This window comes from Stegostoma tigrinum, chromosome 9 (assembly GCF_030684315.1).
Source record: "Stegostoma tigrinum isolate sSteTig4 chromosome 9, sSteTig4.hap1, whole genome shotgun sequence".
NCBI lineage: Eukaryota > Metazoa > Chordata > Chondrichthyes > Orectolobiformes > Stegostomatidae > Stegostoma > Stegostoma tigrinum.
The window spans coordinates 14,601,302-14,620,144 of NC_081362.1; the positions used below are offsets into that span (position 1 = coordinate 14,601,302).

Genomic DNA, 18,843 nt, shown 5'->3' on the forward strand with positions numbered 1-18,843 from the left:
CCATTATTACCATTAATACCCAGCCACACCACGGCCTGTCTTGGCCCTCGCAGCCCAGCTAAGGGGCAGTTTCTTCTATAATGAGAGAAAAGGAAGTGGAAGGAAAATCCATTTTTGGTGATGTCGGAGCATTAGAGGTGGCGAGGTATCCCAACTGAATTAGCAGGGAGCACAGGAACTGTTAGCGGTTTAAGAGGATGGTTCTAACTCATCTCATTGAGCCAAGATGTGACACGCAATAATGAGAGCAGTAGACCATTAGCCTTGATGCTACCATGCAGTGGCAGAGTCAGACTGAGTGCGAGAAGAGAGAGATGATGGTGGAACTTACCCTTGTAATAATTTTCACCCTGCACTACTGTGCATTTCTCTTGGTGCACGTATTGGCACTGACCTGGATAACTCTCTGGGTCCAGGCTGGCTGTGTCCTTCTTTGACGGTCAGCAGGAAACAGGATGGCCTTTCTCACCAGCACCCAGTCCGCGGCACATCCTGATCCTTTTTCCCTGAAGTGAGGTGCCAGCTTTCTGCAACATCGTTGACCAAAACGGCACAGCAGTAGATTACAGAGGGCAGTTCCTGACCTGCAGCCTTTGAGGTCATGTGGTAACTTGGGTTTAAATAAGGCACTCATGATGTGAACAGCACAAGAGCCTAAACACAATTTTTGACGTGAACAGAGGAAAATTGAGAGAGAAAATGCGCGATGGGCCATGGTCAGATATCCTGTATAAAACTCACTGAAATTGACACCCAGCTGAGAAATGGGAATATTCACCACTTGGAATTCTACTGACAAAACTGCTCCATACATTAGTGCATTAAAGAGTTGATAAATAAAACTTACAACAAGTTTGTGTTGAACAATTCACAAATATATTACTGAAAAGTTGATTTTTATTACGTGTGACATACAATGTTTCAGTTGTACAGAATACAGGCAGTATGCTAATAAAGTATAGTGGTATTTTGGGGTAGACCCAAAATATTACTGCCATACCAGTATACAAATTCTTAATACTGTTCTAAACTATATACAAAATGTCATGTCATTAAAAAGGTAATCTACTCACATGTAAATTGTATGTAAGCAATTCCCAGGGCACAATTTGTTCCCATAATACGCAGTAGTATAACCTGTTCTAAGACTGGTAATCGGCAATTTTTGCTCTGCACAAGTTAATGCATTCAATGTGGTTCATCTGCATCACTACAACAGAGGATTTGGTTTACCAGTGGTCGTAAAAACGCTATTGCTTCATGTAATACCTAATCCTACCAGAGGCGTATCAAACAAGTTTAGGAGCATGAAACCAGGATGTGTTTTCTGACTTGGAATTGCCGAATGATAAAGTGGAACTCAAAGGACATCATTTGGAACCTAGACCGCTGTCAAAGGTATTTTGTCACTCTATAACCATCAGCTTGTAAAGGAACCCAGAATGGTATCAAATACAGCTTGTACAAGAACAACACAGTCCCAGGGACTATGGTTCCTCAATTTAGTCATTTGTCAACATCACAACCTACCAGCACTATCAGGACGGTCCACGCACTGAACCATGCAGTGTCTTACTGGCCTAAACAACTGCATTTTCGAAGAGGGGTGATCACCAACCAGATCAGCCGAATTAGAGACATACAACGATGTTGAATAAATTATTTTCTGGATTTATAAGAAAAGCTGGGGGAATTAAATTCAAAAATTAAAGATTATGATACTAATGTTCTCAAGGGGCCAGAGAGAGAGAGAAAAAACCTGAAACGTGTAATTCAGGAGTGGGATTGTTTACATTAGCACATACAATCTCCTTAAAAAGTCTCATTGGTCCTTTACTTTCTTCAGTTTAAGAGTTTGGTCTTAAACCTTGTTGCATTTGGGAGGCTCATTTTTGATGCAATGACAAATCTACGGCATAACAGGCCAAAAAAAACCCAAATGCAGATTGTACAGACACTATTCTTCGGCTGCACGTGAACTGGCCACTTCATGTCAATACAATACAGCACAGGAAGAGGCCCGTATACCCACCAAGCCTGCACCCATTCAAGGTCCTTATTTAGATCCACTACTTATTGCCAATGTGTGGTTTCTACAAGATATGCCTTATACATTGCTAACGTGCCTGCTTCCACCATCTCCGCTAGCTGTGTTCCAGGCATCCACAACTCTGAAAACTTTCCTCCTCTCACCTTGAACCTGTTCCCTCTTGTAGTTGACAATTCCACCCTGAGAAAAAGCCTCTGACCATCCACCCGCGCTATGCCCCTCACAATTTTGTAGGCCTCTTATCAGGTCACCACTCAGCCTCCGTTTTTCCAGTGAAAACTGCCAGATGTTATCCAATCTCTCCACTAAAACCTTCTGGAACAGGCAACATCCTGGTAAACCCTCTCTGCACCCACTCCAAAGCATCGAGGTCCTTCTGGTGAAGTGGAGACTGGAACGGTATGCATTACTCCATATGTGGCCTAACTAAAATTTTATACAGCTGTAACATAACTAGCCAAATTTTACATTCAATGCCCTGGCTGAAGGCAAGCTGTACGCCTTCATGACCACCTTATCCACTTCAAATTAACTGAGCTGCCTCTAGAGAAGCCCCATCCCCAATGTTGCTTAGTGGCTTTCTATTTTCCCTCAGCTTCAACTTGTTTCATTGTCTTTTCTTCAGATCTCTCCTTCATCATGATAAATCCACTGGGAATTAAGACTGGAGAAACAGGCCAGTGTGCACTCCCTGGTTTGTTTCTAGATCATCAGAAGGTTTTAATGTCAGAAATGCTTTCAAAGGGCACCCAGCTCAGGTATCACACAAAATCTCCTCCCAGTGCAATAGGCTCAATTTTTTTAATGTGTATGCCTGAGGAGCGAGTATTCTGTGGTCCGGCGAAAAGAACAGTTGGTAAGCTGTGAGCTTTTTTCTGCTGCCCTCTGGATTTCCTGTCAGGGCATAGCCTGCTGGCATCTGCCAAAAAAGGACAGTTCAATCTGACTCATGCTTATTGGGTTAGAAGTGGGCACAGCTGGCCTGCTGTCTCTTTAACCAGAGGCTGTGCTGACTACAGCTGCCAAAGTGCAGTGGCAGTCAATGGTACTGAGTGAGGATGGTCCTCAAAACTCCAGGGGCAAAGGCTCCTTTGGACTGCACTGAAGATCTCCACGTGAACCTTAACACTGCTTCACTCACTTCTTCCCTGCACACATCCCACTCCACTCAAAGGAACTATACTTCAGGCAAGTTCTCCGACTCATTTTATGACTAAGTCCCTACGTCCCAGGTGCAAGATATTCCTGATTTTCCTGCTGCCACCGCCAGTGCTGGGATTTACCCCTAGGATTGTCCATAACTGGAGATCTAGGTGCTGCTTGGGCAGGAGAATTTACTGTTGAAGACTGTCCTGTGTTCCAATGCAAACATCAGAACAGTCCCTTTGTGAAGATTTCCATTTCCCATTCACCATCCTCTATGCTGCTCCAGTGAGACCACTGACATAAATTCCAATCTGTTTGATAAAACATGGAGCTGGAGGACTGCAGCAGGTCAGACAATATCAGAGGAGCAGGAAAACCAATGTTTTCAGGTCAGGACCCTTCAGGACTGATGACCTGCTGTGCTCCTCCAGCTCCACCTTTTATCGACTCTGACTTCCAGCATCTGCAGACCTTGCAATATCCTAGTCGCTGAATTCCAATCTGTTTGTAGGTTTTTGTGCAGTTAAATGACCGCCTTAAAAATCATTTAACTGTTGGAGGCTGAGGGTTCATCGAAGGAGATGAACAGTTCCTGGGCTGGATTCCAACACACACCTCAGTGGGTTAAAAAGCACTGCTCTGACAACAAATACTACGTGGCATTTCACAATGTATTTATGCAAAACCATTGACAGCCAACTTACAGAAGTGGGCCCTCAAAATTACAGACACAAAATGCAAAAGGACACTATTTTCTACAGGGCATCATGTGGGTTACCTAAAAGGTAATCTCACTGTAATAAAAGTTAGCATGGAATGTTTATGTGACAGTTGAGTGCAGTGAAGATACAGTAATGTAAACACAATGATGTAGCAACTAAACATAAACACAGTAAAAAAAATCAATATGTCTTTCCAAGTCTGCCCACCATCTAACAGCTCCACTGAGAATGCGTGGGTGGATTCCATTAGCGATAAAATGGTCAGGTTTACTTTCAATACTGCTAGTCCACTCTACCTTCAATCTTGCTATAATCAAATGTCCTTTTATTTCCCTTTTATATTGCATGCTGTCTCTCCCTCTTTGAGTCAACCTTCTGTGGCCCACCTTTAACTATAACACTAGAGCTTTTCCCTACACTGTGAGGCCAGAACAATAACATTTATTTGGTCCTCAATAAGGGGAGGGACAGATAATTCTCAGAAGTGCAACACTACCATTTTGAGCATCCAGCTTCAATGGACAAACACTCCCCACTCAGATATGGTGCACACTGGATACAGAGCACAGTTCCAGTTCAACAATATTCCATAACTCCCACACTTTCACCACTTCCCACACCACTGACCCTCTTCAAACTATTTCACAGAATTGTAGAATTACACAGGAGGGCACAAAGCCATTTGGCCTGTACTCGCCCATCGAAAGAGCTGTCCAATTGGTCCCAGTCCTCTCTCATCGTCACATAAATCTTTCCAGTTTCCTATTTATCAAGTTCCTGTTGATTCTCTTTGCGTGACTCTTTTCAAACAGTCGGTTCCAGATCAGAACAACTTGCCCAGTAATTTCTCGTGCCTTCATGCGGCTGAGCTGTCCTCTCACCAAGTCCTGATTAGTTTAACTCCGTGGTTTGTTTATCAAACTGTTCTATCACACGGTACATTCTCTCCTCGTCAGCCCTTTGCATTTTCGAACACCTCCCATCAACTGCCCCTTTAACCTTTCCTGCTCTAAAAAGAATAACTGCAGTGTCTCCAGACTGTCCACAAAGCTTAACTCCCACGTCCCTGCTAACCTTCTAGCAAATGTCTTTCACACTCCCTTGGAGGCCTGGCCACCCTTTTTAATGGGTGGTGCCGAGGACTGGCCACAGTATTTGCTTTATGAAAAGGAGGTGTGGGATTGGACGCCATGGAGCAGTAAACACACGCAACCTACACAGGCCATATTGCTGAATATTTGACGCGGGTGATGCTGCACCTCATTTGGAACTGAATAACAAGGGCACAGATGGTGCTGCTGATCAGGAAACATTGCAACAGTATAAAACACAACACTACAACAGCGGTGTTGTAAATGATTCAACAAACAATTTCATTTATCAAGCAAATACCTTATGCTCGAGATAAAAAATAATCCATCGGCATAGTGTGTGAATAATTAAAAAAAAACTACAAAAAGAACCCAACACTTATTTCAATTATATGCCCAGATGTTTACAAGAATAATCATTTCTGGCTTAAAAAAATAACTTTAAAAAAAATTTCAGTTAACCAGCAACTGCTACCAAATTAATGTCTCTGGGATCCACAGAAACACAGTCTTCCTATAAACATAAAACCATTTATGCAGCCTGCGCCCAAACTGATTTTATTCCCACTTGTTCAGTCTTTATGAGTAGGATGCAAATCATCCAGCTACTGTGACAGTTCTCACTGATGCATTGCATCTGACTGGACTTTGTCACGCACAGAGTGAATATCCATTGCAATACAATGCAAAACCCCAATAACCAGCTGCGTCTTTAGCCAAGTGTTACACACACGCCCACTTCCAAGGACGTCAGCAATGGTTCACCTATGAAGGTTTACTGGGTTGTAAGAATATATATCCCTGGCATGCTACAAAAACTAATTAACATAAAAGTTGAGACAACGTCCAAGATGCCCGATGATATGAAAGCAGTGGATAGGTCTCATTGTTTAACAGGTGACGCTGCATTCTTCTGGAGCCATGTTGCTGTTCTCAATGGCATTGTTGGGAAGGTCACCGTGAAGGCGCTTGTAGACAAAATAAAACATCTGCGACTGAGGTCTACTATGCAGCTCTGCCTTGATTTTCTGTGGGAAGGTGTCAGGAGCCAACTGCTGCCAGGTGTCATTAATGAGAAGGAAGAGGCTGTAGTTTTCAGTGTCCTGAACCTGGAATTTGGCTGCACAGAGGTCACATAGCTCCTGTGTTGTGGTAAATGGTCTCACCAGTAACGTCTTGGCCGTGCAACCGCTTGTCGTGTTGTTGAAGGCCACACGCAGGTAGTTCTATTCATATAAAGATAAACACAAAAAGAAAGGGAATCATTATTGAATGGCACTTAGTAGGTACCAGGCTGCAGCTTATCGAAAATTGTATTTGATTGCTTATAAATGGTCAACCTCGTAGAATTCGATTGAAGCGATCATCTCCACAAGTGAAACGCCATATTAGCAAGTGCCTTGCATACACAGATTAAAGCAAGAAAAGACTGCTGTATAGGCTGGTAGTCATCGGTATCCAAATCTAAAACCTGTGTATCCAGTTAAACTGCATGGTAACAAGCAGGTGGACTCTAGCAATCCAAGTTCCCATAGGATTATGGAATTCACAAGGAATTTTGCACAGCATCTGTGTTTTCAGCTTCTTTAGATGGTATAGCTAGTATAATGATTAACATGTTCAAACTATACCACAGTGTTTCATTTAACATTTACAAACTTAAATGTTGCAATTCCCAAATTTTGATAGATAGAGTTGGGAGTGGAGTTATGGAAAAGACTGGAAAACACGAATGTGCAATAAAACAATGTAAACTGGAATAAATCTCATGAAACATGCACATGGTAAGCTATATCAGTGAACAGGCAGGATGTTATGGAATACCCATTCCTTTCAAAACTGAAAGAACGTTGTGCTATGTATTTAACCTGTAAAGGTACACTCGACTCAACATCTATCATGAATTTTGCCTTAAGAAACGTACTTGAAAGTCTTCGACTGAAGGAGCTGTTCTGCTGTCTGCTGTCCTTCTCTTGTGCCACTGGTTTAGAGTATTCCTGGTTTGTGAGCTCAATAACTTGGCTGCCTGATCTTCTTGGAAATTCTTTATTAGTGAGAGGGCTCCATATACACTGGTCAGATAGTAGCCGCCTACAGACAGCAAAGCAACAGGAGGGGTTAGATGAACAGGATCCATGTGACGGCTAGGGTTTAGGTATGGCAAGTAGACAATATACAAACACCAAAATGTGAGGCCTCATCCCACCTCCTTGACCTGTCCATCTTCCCTGGACTGACCTATCCCCTCCCTACCTCCCCACCTACACTCTCCTCTCCACCTATCTTCTTTTCTCTCCATCTTCGGTCCGCCTCCCCCTCTCTCCCTATTTATTCCAGTTCCCTCTCCCCACCCCCCTCTCTGATGAAGGGGGCTAGGCCTGAAATGTCAGCTTTTGTGCTCCTGAGATGCTGCTTGGCCTGCTGTGTTCATCCAGCCTCACATTTTGTTATCTTGGATTCTCCAGCATCTGCAGTTCCCGTTATCTCTGACAATATACAAACACCAGCTTGCACCACAACCCCCCAAATGAACATTGTCAAACAAAGCTGATCACTGAGTCAATTAATACAATATTATGACAGATAGCAGAGAGAGTTTGATCAAAGCTAATTGGTGCTAAGTGTATTTATAAATTCCACATTTTGTAGAGTTTCCTTTGGCGCATCACGGTAAGTTGGTGTATTGGAGACTTTGCTTAAAAATGACCAGCTCTCATCATTTTCCCTTCAGCAGTGCTGAAGGTGTGGGGATGGGGATAGGAATGGGTCTACGTGGCAGTGAGGATTGGTGGTGTTTAGAGGAGGAAAGGCTTGAAAGCAGTTTTTTCCCTTCTTTAGTGACTAATACCTTATAATTGCAGGGGATTTTTTTTGTTCCTGGGAATGTGGGGTCCACTGGCAAGGCAAATGTTCCTTGTCCTCGAGAGGGTGGCAGAGAGCTGTCGTCTTGAACCGACACACTCCACGAGTTAACTGCTAGTGCTGCTGGGATTTGAGTTTGACCCCACAGTGAATAGGCACTGATACAGTTCCAAGTTAGGATGCTATGACAGCTGAAGGAGAACATACTGGCTGTGGGTAGTCAAGTATCTGCTATCTTTGTTTTTCCTAAGCAGTGTAGATCAAGGGTCTGCAAGATACTTTCGAAAAAAATCCTGGCAAGGCAAGTCCCTTGTATGTCACAGTGCCATAGGTGTGGCATTGTGCACCAGCAAAGAAGGGAGTGAACGCTTAAGGTGATAAGATAGTGTAAAAAGGCAAAAATGCTTTTTCCTGGTTAGTGCTGAACCTCGAGTATTGACAGAGTTGCACCAGACCAGGCAAGCGGGGAGCATTTTGTCATCACTTTGCCTTGTGGTCGGATTGCAGAGAGTCAAGACGCGAGTTACTTGCCACGGAATTCCCTGTCTCTGAACTGTTCTTGTATTTATCCTGTCAGTCCAGCTAAGTTTCAGGTCTCTGAGACCCTCACCACCTGTGGATTCATCAATGATAGCAATGCTGCTGAATGCTGACAGAAGGTTATTAGATTCTTTTACACTGGGGATCGATAGGAATTGGTTCTTAATTTGTTCAATTAAAACAAAATAATTAAAAACAAGTGTAGCCAGAAACTGACAACAAACCTGTCAGCATCCAAAAACAGAACAGACAGGCTGATTCTGAGAAGACACCAGTCATCAGAACTGGAGATTCCAACAAGAGAGTGTCTGTATGTGACTTGCAAACTTGTACGCTCTATCTTTTCAAAGGCTGCTACATTTGCTTGAATTACTAGGGATCGCTCAAGTCTTTCCGACATTGGCTGCTTGAGACTTCTAATAATGTCAATGGTGTTACAGTTATTAATCAAAATGGATTGCATTGTTTAAAACTACAATTTGGTCCACTATATATTGAGTTGCAGTAATTTCTCTAGGCTACTTAATCCTATGACTGGACATGCAATATCTTGACACAGTCTAATGCTTCAGCTCACTTGCCAGATTTTATGAAAAATCTGAATCCAGTGCAATATGTTCTTTTATTTCCAATAATCCTTCAGATTTTCAAGTGGAATCCATTTACACAAGACAGGAAAATGTTTAGGACTATAGCGGTAGTCTGGCAAATCACCTTGAGCTCCTGTAGGGATCTATAGGATTTTACAGGCAGGCTGACACCATCAGAGCCAAATTGCCTCACTTCTCAAGTCAGGAGTAGTCATGATTTTCTATCTGCAAAGGGCATTTACATGAACTTGTCAAAAAATGGTTTGATAATGAATTATTTTGTTTGTAGCTTGCCATTTACGTGAGTTTAACTGGGAAGTAAGATAATAGATGATGTTCTGGCATGCAGACAAGAATAGGAAGGAAGGAGAACTCCCTGTGTCTAAACAATAAAAATTCCGGCAAACAGGCAAATCAAACACAGTGTTCCAACACAAAATCATTCCCAGTAAAGCACCAGTTAAGAGCCAGGAATGCATTCCAAATGTTTCACTGTATTAATTTATTCATTTCAACATTAACTGTGTCAGTCAGTTCACATCAAAATAAAATTAGTTTTTCATTTCAACATTTGTTCTTGGCAAACCTATGCTTACTTTCCAGTCAATAATAAAACAAGCTAAATGCACTATAAATTGATTTATCTTGTTTTTATTTACCCAGAACAATGTATTTCTGGCTCCCCAATTCCTGACCCCACTAAAATAAAAGTTTACAATAATAATTTCTTCCTACTTTTGTAAGAAGTTTCCTTTTCTATAATTTCAATTCCTGACATCTCCCCCCTCAGATGGCTGGCCCTGCTCTGCACAATTTTAAAGCGAAGACAGGAGGAAAGCTTTAACAGCACTTAAAAAACAAGAAGACATCTGCTTCTGGTAAATGCTTAAACAGAAGAGCTGACCTGCTTCCATCAGCAGCACCACCCACCCCCCACCCCCCACCCCCCACCCTGCCATGAGGAAGCTGAACATTTCATTCTAAAAACACAAGAAATGTGTCATTCATTCAGGTAGCGGCGGAAGCAAACTGTGTTCTTTTCCTCCTGACACAGCGTAGTTGTGCCATTCCACTGTGTGGCCTGTGAACTAGAATAATTCATCCAATCACCATCAAAATAAACCTTTGTACAGGATTTGCTGCCACTTCATTGAAAGAGGTAGAGTCAAATGAATGAGTCGTTGTGAACCATTCAGTAAGCAGTGCTCCAAAAATGCATCAACACGAATAATAATGCCGCTTTGTACCTTCGCCATGCAGTAGTGATGGGTCCAACAATTCCATCATGTATTCAATCTCAATCTCCAACTCTGGCATGTCACACTGGGCTACTATATAGGTCAGCATAGGCAGGAAGTCATCAGCCCCATATAACCTTCCTGTGGGTACAATGAAACAGATTCATTACAGCCAAGATTTTCATCTGCTTCTTGTGATAGCCTGCGCTGTACATTTTAGGATGAAATCATGATTTCCGTTTGATTCATTATAAAAATATATTTATGTTCGCCATCTCACAGTTTCTCAATCGAATACTTCAATGGGCGTCCAAAGGTGCGTCAGCCGCATACCGAAGTATTACTTCAAACTGGTGAAAGGCTAATTTAGGATCAATATCAAGAAACTCTACACAAGAGGGACTTCTGGTTAAGTCAGCCAAGCCCAATTTGGAACAAGCCTGAGCACCAGCCCCTTTATTTGAGGTAAAAATGTATTCTCTCCTTTCATGTGTAACATTCAACAGTTAGTGAAACCCAACTGTTTTGGCAGCATCTGTGGAGTCAGAAACAGAGTTAACATTGTGTCCAATATGACTTCTTCACCTATGGGTGAAGAGGCAAAAGAAGGGTCACTGGGCTCGACGTTAACACAGTCTCTCCCTTCACAGATTCTCTCCATCACTTGGTCTGTATTTCAGATCCCCTGCGTCCGCAGTATTTTGATTTTATCCAACTGTAATCGGCGCCTGAACAAATATCAGCAAAATGTCCCCACTTCAGCCCTTGCGAAAGAGCTCCAAGATCATCAAGTGACTTGGCTGATGAAGCAGTTGGACTTTGGAAACAAAGCCGAGGAATTCCTGCAGCAATGCCACAGATCTGAGATGACTGATCTCCAACAACCACAATCCTGTGCTAGGTAGGACTTGATCCAGTTGAGATGCCCCCACTTCTCCTGAATACCACTGACTTGAGTTTTGCTGGGGCAAAAGGAATACCCAACAGTAACAGTTTATATTTGGTGCCATCAGCCTTTACTGAAATCTCCATTGCTTCCACCCCAGGTAAAACAGAGATAGACTTCTACAGGAAACTATACAAATTGCACACCAGAATCTTATTATTTAATTGCAGAAATACATAATTTATTGGTATAGGAGGAGGTTTCTTGTTGAAAGAACCATTCAACTCCCCAGTATAATGATATATACAGATATAATCCACTTGCTTTTTAGAACCAATTATGGAGCATACCTTGATCAGTTTCTCAAACCTTAACAATCTGCTATGCAGTAAATAAGAGCTCCCTGACTTCTCTTTTCATGCTTTGGATTAGAATTTATCATGAGACCATGTTATAGTTAAGCACTATATTTATTTCAGACCATAAATCTGAGCAGGATTACAAAGAAACTGACAGACAGCAGTTGTATTTGGATTTGAAGGAAGTGTTGGAAACACTCAACAGGTTAGGGAGCACTGTGTACAGAAACAGAGTTAAGAGGTGGAATTTAACGTCGCCACCATTTCACCAGGCAGAAGGGCCTTCCTGTCATTGTCTTGCTTAAGGCCACAGTGGGGACTTTGAATGGCCTTGCTGCCCAGTCTGCCAGTAAAGGCCTTTAAATGTCCACTGCTTCCAGGAGGTGTGCCCCTTGGTCAAAGGCATACAAGAAGGAGGTGCACACTGAGATCCGAACCCTGCCCTTATATTAACTCCTGATCCACGGGAAGGTCTGCAGCTGCCCAGTTAAGTGCCTGATTGGTTCCTGTCACCTCCTTTACATGTCACCCAATCTTGCAGGTCATGGTGACCTCTAATGAAAGGCCATTTCAACGTGAAGCCTTAGTTCTGTTCCTCTCTGCGCAGCTGCTGCTGGGTCTGCTAAGAGTTTCCAGCACACTTTTTCATAATCATTTCATATTTCCATCATTCACAATATTCTGCTTTTGTTTTGCTGCCATAGGGAGGTCTGACTGCTGCGACAATAGTGGTTAATGTTCTCATCCCAGGCCCATCAGCCATCACATGGGCTATTGCTTTTCATTCAAAATTTCCCCGAGGGAAGCAAGGACCACTAATAAATGCTTGCTTTGCCTTGTGTTGCTTAGTTCGCTTGCTGTTTGGGAAATAAAGCAATTCTTTATTGTTCTGGCTTCACCCTACCAAAGGAAAAACTGGAGGAGTTGTGCATGTGAAGGAAATTGAGAGAAGCATGATATCCAATTATTCGGACATACCCTTAAACCAGACCCCCCTGATAAGGTTAACTGGTATTGCTGTACCCCAGAGAAATCTAAAACAGGCCCTAAATTCATAATAACTTTTTTTTACACTGTATTCTTGCAAATATTTGCCCACTTCAATCTTGAGGTTTCTTTACTCTAATTTATTTTGAAGTTACACAATTTTTTAGTACATACTCCCTTCTCATTCTCTCTTCCCAAACGGTATTACATCATTGTTATTCCTTTCAATTCCTATCTGGCATCAAAACGTTCAAATCTTCCAAAACTGCCTGCAGCTCTCTGAATAGTAAATGGCTTTTCCTAAGTTTGTACCGTCTATAAATTCTGGTGTTGCACTCCCATATCAAACTCTTGTGCCTCCTTTGTGACAACTTACCAAACACCTCTGGAAAGCCAACATACAATATCATCTTCTTTTGAACTCTGAAATTCTGACAGAGCATAATGCTGGACTCAAAGCATTATCATGGTTTCTCTCTGTACAGATGCTGACAAACCTGCTGAGTTTCTCCAGCATTCTCTGTTTTTATCAGATTTCCAGCACCTGCAGAATTAAAACAAAGAGCCAAAAGAACTGTGGATGCTGGAAATCAGAAACAAAAACAGAAATTCTTGGAAAAGCTCAGCAGGTCTGGCAGCATCTGTGTAGAGAGTTCAGGTCCAGTGACCCTTACTCAGAATCTGCAGTGTTCCCCCTTTATTGCACAGCTCTGGTAGATTTGATTAGGCCCAACCTATCAGTCACAATTCTGTGTCACTTGTCCTTAATTGACCAAGGCCTAGCGCATTAAAGGCATGCATTAACTGATTGAAACAACAATGGCCAAGTTAGTAAGATAATACTGTACCTGAGTTGTTTTCCATAACACTGTAGATAACTTTACAGACCCTTAGTAGCAGACACACCTTCTTCTCAGGAGAGTAGGCCTTGTGCATATTTGAAAACTTGTGCTTTATTTTGTCCAAGGTGACAGTATCAGGGACTGCAGCATCTACTCCTAGCTCCTGAGGGACTTTCTGTTTAACAGACACCAGGTTCTCTTTCAGCTGCTTCCAGGAGCCATCGGACACATGGAATTGTTTCAAAGTCGCATAGATGTATGATTTCAGGGGCTTCAGAATGCATTTGTGCATTGCTTTTTCCAAAACAAAATCTGGAAAAGATTATGAAAGAAAGGACAAAAGTTTCAAAATTGAATCAAGTTCAAGTTTGGGTCAAGAAACAACAGACCACAAAATGTTTCATAGCAAAGGAGTCACATTGACACGTCATATATATGTTCGTATTTAAAAACAAAACCAATGTTATGAGGAGAAAAGGAGACTTATTTATTGTAAACATTCTACTCTGCAGAATTTTAGGGAAAGCTTTCTTTCCTCAATAACTTGGTGTGAAGACAGATTATTCCCCTTTCATTACAACAATATTGACAGATTCTGAACTTTTATAATATGAACACATAAATATTATGAAAGCCTCAGCTATTTGATATGAAGTGATTCTGTATAGGGCCCTCAGTTCATTATAGGTAGTTCTGCTATAGCAAGTGTTTTGTTAATGCAATTAATGAATAGTGGATGCCGTTTGCTTTCTGCCATATAGGTATAGTGATTTCCCTTTAACATGAGGTCATGCAAGAATGCAACTATCATGTTATAGGAGAATTAATTGCACCAATGTCAAACTTGGTGGCTCTCAGTCACAAGGTCAAGTCAAGTCCATTATCCAGAATGACACTTCAGTAAGCACTGACAGAGCTATGAACTGTCATAAATGCTGACTTTAAGATCAGGTGTTAAATGGAGGTCTCTTCTGCCCCCTCAGGTACCTGTAAAAGATCCTATGCCGCTACTCATCTCCTGGTTTCATTGAATCACAATACCCCTACAGTGTGGAAACAGGCTGTTCAGCCCATTATGTCCCCACTGTCCCTCTGAAGAACATCCCACCCAGACCAACACCAATACCCTTGTTCCTGTAACCCTGGTCATTTTCCTACTGCCATCTGAGGGACTCACAGAGCTTAGGTTGATGAATGTTTACAACAGTGGATTCTTTGTTGAGGTGACCCTCAGCTTAAACTATCGCCTGCCGTTTGTCTAATGAGAGCCCTCATAGTCTGGTAGGATTATACTGACTTGACCTTTTCTTTTCCCAATGTCACAAGGACTTCATTTGTTGCAGAGGAAGACAGCAGGCTGACATCACTTTTATTCATACGAGGGGCATGGGTGTCACTGGCTGGGTCTGTATTTATTGTGTGACCCTGGCCTCTGTTTTTCTCTGAACCCCTGTTTCTGTGGTGGTTTGGTGGGTGGGAGGTGGTGGCATGGTCAGGGTGGTGTATGTGCTAGAGGCGTGCAGTTGGGCAGCTTACTCAATTGCCTGAGCTCTGAGACATGCTAACTCGTATCTCACAGATACCCCCAACCCCCACCCCCAGGGACTGCAACCCCATCCCAGGGCAGCTTAGAGGGTGAGCCCTCATGCCCAGAGAAGGGCCACCGAGACAAGAAACAAGTTCACGGCAAAATACACTCCAGAGAGACGCAGTTACAGGACGGCCCTGGAGAACCCAGGATGGTCAGTCGCCACGGTTCTGACGTTTGAACTGAATGGCAGCCACCAAACGGTGAGTTTGAAAGATTTTAAAAAGGGAATCCTTTCTATGCAGAGAGTGGTGCTTGTACGGAGCGAGCTGCCAGGTGAAGCGGAAGAGGCAAATACAATTTCAACATTTAAAGACCTTTGGACAGGAAAGGTTTAGAGGGATATGGGACGAACGGAAGCAAGTGAACTAGTTCGTTTTAGGAAACCTGGTCGGCACAGATGAGTTGGGGCAATGGGTCAGTTTCCGTGCTGTATGACTCTGCTGAGCCTGCACCCTTAGAGCACCGCTCCACAGCAGTGTGACCTGGATGCTACACACTGCCTAAGGAAAAGACCAAACAGTTCCCACCTTCGCTATCCCTCAGACACATCTTGGCAGTTCCAGTTTACGAACACAGAGCAACCCTGGACAGTGGCGATTCCATTGCCGTACAGCGTGCTAACATTTCAGCTTTACTTAAATAATGTTGTGGAGACATGACTGGAATGCCATGAGAGAGAACCACGGTATAGACTATTAACAAACAGCAGCAGTTTAAATTTAATGGCTGCAACTGCTTTATCAAATTATTGAGTATACCATGTAACTTAGACTGAAACTAAATGGCTTGAAAAAGCATCACGTGCTCTTCACCACACTGACACACAAGTATTTAACGCAAATGAACAAATCTATAACAACTTCAGTTAGGAAGTTTTCCAACTATGTGGTGACAAATAACTTTTCAAAAGGAGTTGAAGCTATTTAGAACAGGGAGCTATGAATGCAACAACAACTTGCACTTTTATAGCACTTGCAATGTAAAATAATGAAACCAAGGTGGTTCAGGGAAGAGCCAAACTAAAACTGACAAAGCCAAGAAGGCAGAAGTCAGTACCCATGGGTTTTAAAGAACTTTCCTAAAGGAAGAGAGTGAGTGAATAAGTTTAAGAGAGAATTCAAGAACTTGGGACCCAGGCTGCTAAAGGTGCAGTCACAACACAGAGAGGAGAAAGATGCGGGGGTTGGGCTGCAGGCCAGGGCTGAAGAAACAAAGACCACCCAGAGAACTGAAGAGATAACTCCAAATAGGCTGGCATCCTGTTAACAAGTTACCCTTTACTTACATGTGCATCGTACAAGACATTGACTCAGCTTACTCAGAGACAGGTCCTAGCATGAAGAGAACCCCTGATAGTCCTGCTTATATCTGTCAGCCAGGGCTCCCTGATTGGGGTTGTTAGCTGGTCCAGTCAGGGAACTCGTTCTACAAGGCCCACCCTGTCTGACCTTGTTACAATCACTACAATTGTAATACAAGAAGAGGTTATGGCGAAAAACAGGATGAGGCCATGGTAGGATTGCAATACAGGAATGAGAATTTTAAACTTTGAGCATTTGGGAACCATAGCAGGCCACGTGCAGGACTTATGGGAGAATGGCACTTGGTGAGGATTAGGATACAGACAACAGAGTTTTGGATGAGTTGTGATTTTTACAATGTTAACCATATCACTGCAGTGAATGTTTATGCACATGGAAGAAAAGATTTGCCACTGATTTTCTTTAATTATGAAGTTGCCTCAAAGACAATTAATTTCTACAGTTGAGAAGGTAATGCATACAGGTGCACACATACACACCACAGAAGTGGGTACAGTAAAAGCCAGTTTAGTGCTGCATTTTTATTATTGTAATAGCAAGGTAAAATTAAAAATGAAATGAAATTCAGCAGTTATATTGCAGATCGGCATCAGAGGATCAATATTGTCAGCCACCTTAAAAAGGTATTTCACCAAAAAGATATTTCAAGCGAACTGCTTTTCCAGAGACCGAACTTGATAAAGTAAAATTACCTACAGAAGTAACTGCAGCTTTGGGAACACTTGGCCCGGAAAATCATCCAGGACCATAGTTCCATGCAATTAGAATAAGCTGAGTTAGAACGGTGCGTGACAGGAAGGTGAGGAAATGTTCTTAAATCCATCTGAGTGTAATGTCGGCAGTGAGCGGGATTTATCTTCCTTCCTTCCCACGTAACTGAAACAGCCATTGAATAAGGCAAGTGAAATTTTATATTAAAGCTCCTTTATCACAGCAAACAAATCTACCCTGACTAGCTGCAGTCAGGATTAGCCCGAGGCTTAGGTGTCTTCAACTCCCTAGGCTTAGCAAAGCGATAAAGCCATGCAGCAGTTTAAAGGTTAACTAGCTTTATTTACTTGCTAGCTCTGGCAGTTCTCGAAGGTTGTTGGGTAATTCAGTTTTTTTTTTTAAGTTTTTGCAAAACACCAGAGGAGACAAAACCAAATGACATCATCACTTGGCTGAAGATCATCTTGCCGCGGTTATTTTTAGAAAGTGAAGTCTGGAGTTTGGAATTCATTTCCACTTTTGCGAAATTTTTAGTTTAACTTTAGCCATATTCTCTCCTGATTCTGCACTGACAACAGAAGGTGCTGGAAATGCAGAACCAGTCCAAATATGCTAAGTAGGTGAATTTAAAATAAATTTTAAAAAGGCAGAAAAATTAACAGCAGATATTTTAGGCATGGACTTTTCATCAGAACTAGCTCAGTTGTGATGAAAAGCTTCTCCTTTAATATTAAACTGGTTTATTTGTGGGCCAGCTTGTTTCCTTTTTAGATTCCAGATTCTTTTCCTCTCCCATGAAACTCTGGAATCTTTCAAAGTTACCTTTAGCATCTTAAACGAAGCCATCGTGCTACTTGAAACCCAAATGAGAAATAAATTACTGTTCTGATCAGACTGTTCCACTTCCTGTTTAAAAGATGGATAAATCTGTCCACCATATGACAAGCTTGCTTAGTCAGCCATGTGGTTGCTTCCAAACTCTTGTGGCTTCTTCAAGTTATTAAACAGAGTGCTGACAAGAGCCAAGAGGTGGGCGTATGAAGCAAATCTTTAAAACTGGACATTTTAGCAACTCAACAAACTACAGTTAACATCTGCCTTTCTCCAAATATAAGAAGTGCAGATTACTGCTAGATAAGTCATATGAGCCAAGCCATCGATTTTAGACAACTTTCCTTCTTCCAAGCCTTTAACCTTTTGTTTTTACCTTTGACTGAGCCATTCATGTAGGCTGCCATGATTTGTGGCAAGGACCAACATAAATGCACAATTCTTGCAAACAATTATTTTTTCAATCTTTTCTCCCTCAATGCAGGAAGATATATGACTTGCCTTTGACACTTTTCTGCAATACTTTTGAAGCAACTCACTAGCTGAGACCTGAATTTATATCCAGCAACTGCAGGCCATTCTGTGTTGGCCATCCATCACACTGCTCCATTAACATTTTCCATGCATCTGCACTGGGAGGACTTGGTTCAGTTTGGCAATTTATCGAAACAAAGTATTGTTTACACTTTCGACTGAACAACTTCCTGTTCAGATAACTCACTGCATAAGATGCTAGTTCTTCAAGAGTTGACTAACCTTCTATTCATAGCTGATTTTTATCTTTCAAATATGAAATTCTATTAAAAAAAGACACTTGTTTCATTTGAACTAATCCTGACTGATGACAAATTAGATGAATATGGACTACTTTCCCCCCACAATGGTTACTGATCTTCAGTTTAAATACAAAAACACCCTTTCATTCACATCGTAAGCATTAGAAAAACTACATAACCGGAGCTGAACAAAATCCTCATGACAAGCCATCTTCTTGCATTCAACATTTTTGTATGGTTTTGTGATGAATGTTTTCATATAATCAGATATGATACTTATAATGAAAGTTCCTTTATAG

General features: G+C 42.0%; 1 protein-coding gene across 5 annotated transcripts in view; it reads right to left on the minus strand.

Annotated features, from left to right (window-relative positions):
- Positions 1–898: 898 nt before the first annotated feature.
- LOC125454902 (ras and Rab interactor 2-like) overlaps positions 899–18,843 on the minus strand; it is a 136,276-nt gene continuing 118,331 nt past the window's right edge. For all 5 annotated transcript variants that reach the window (XM_048536182.2, XM_048536181.2, XM_059648355.1 and 2 more), the window contains 4 exons: positions 13,320–13,625; positions 10,249–10,380; positions 6,934–7,100; positions 899–6,235 (listed from right to left, as the gene is read on the minus strand). In XM_048536182.2, coding sequence (XP_048392139.1) covers positions 5,900–6,235; positions 6,934–7,100; positions 10,249–10,380; positions 13,320–13,625 — 941 coding nt within the window. In that variant the 3' untranslated portion in view covers positions 899–5,899. The remainder of the gene's footprint in view (positions 6,236–6,933; positions 7,101–10,248; positions 10,381–13,319; positions 13,626–18,843) is intronic.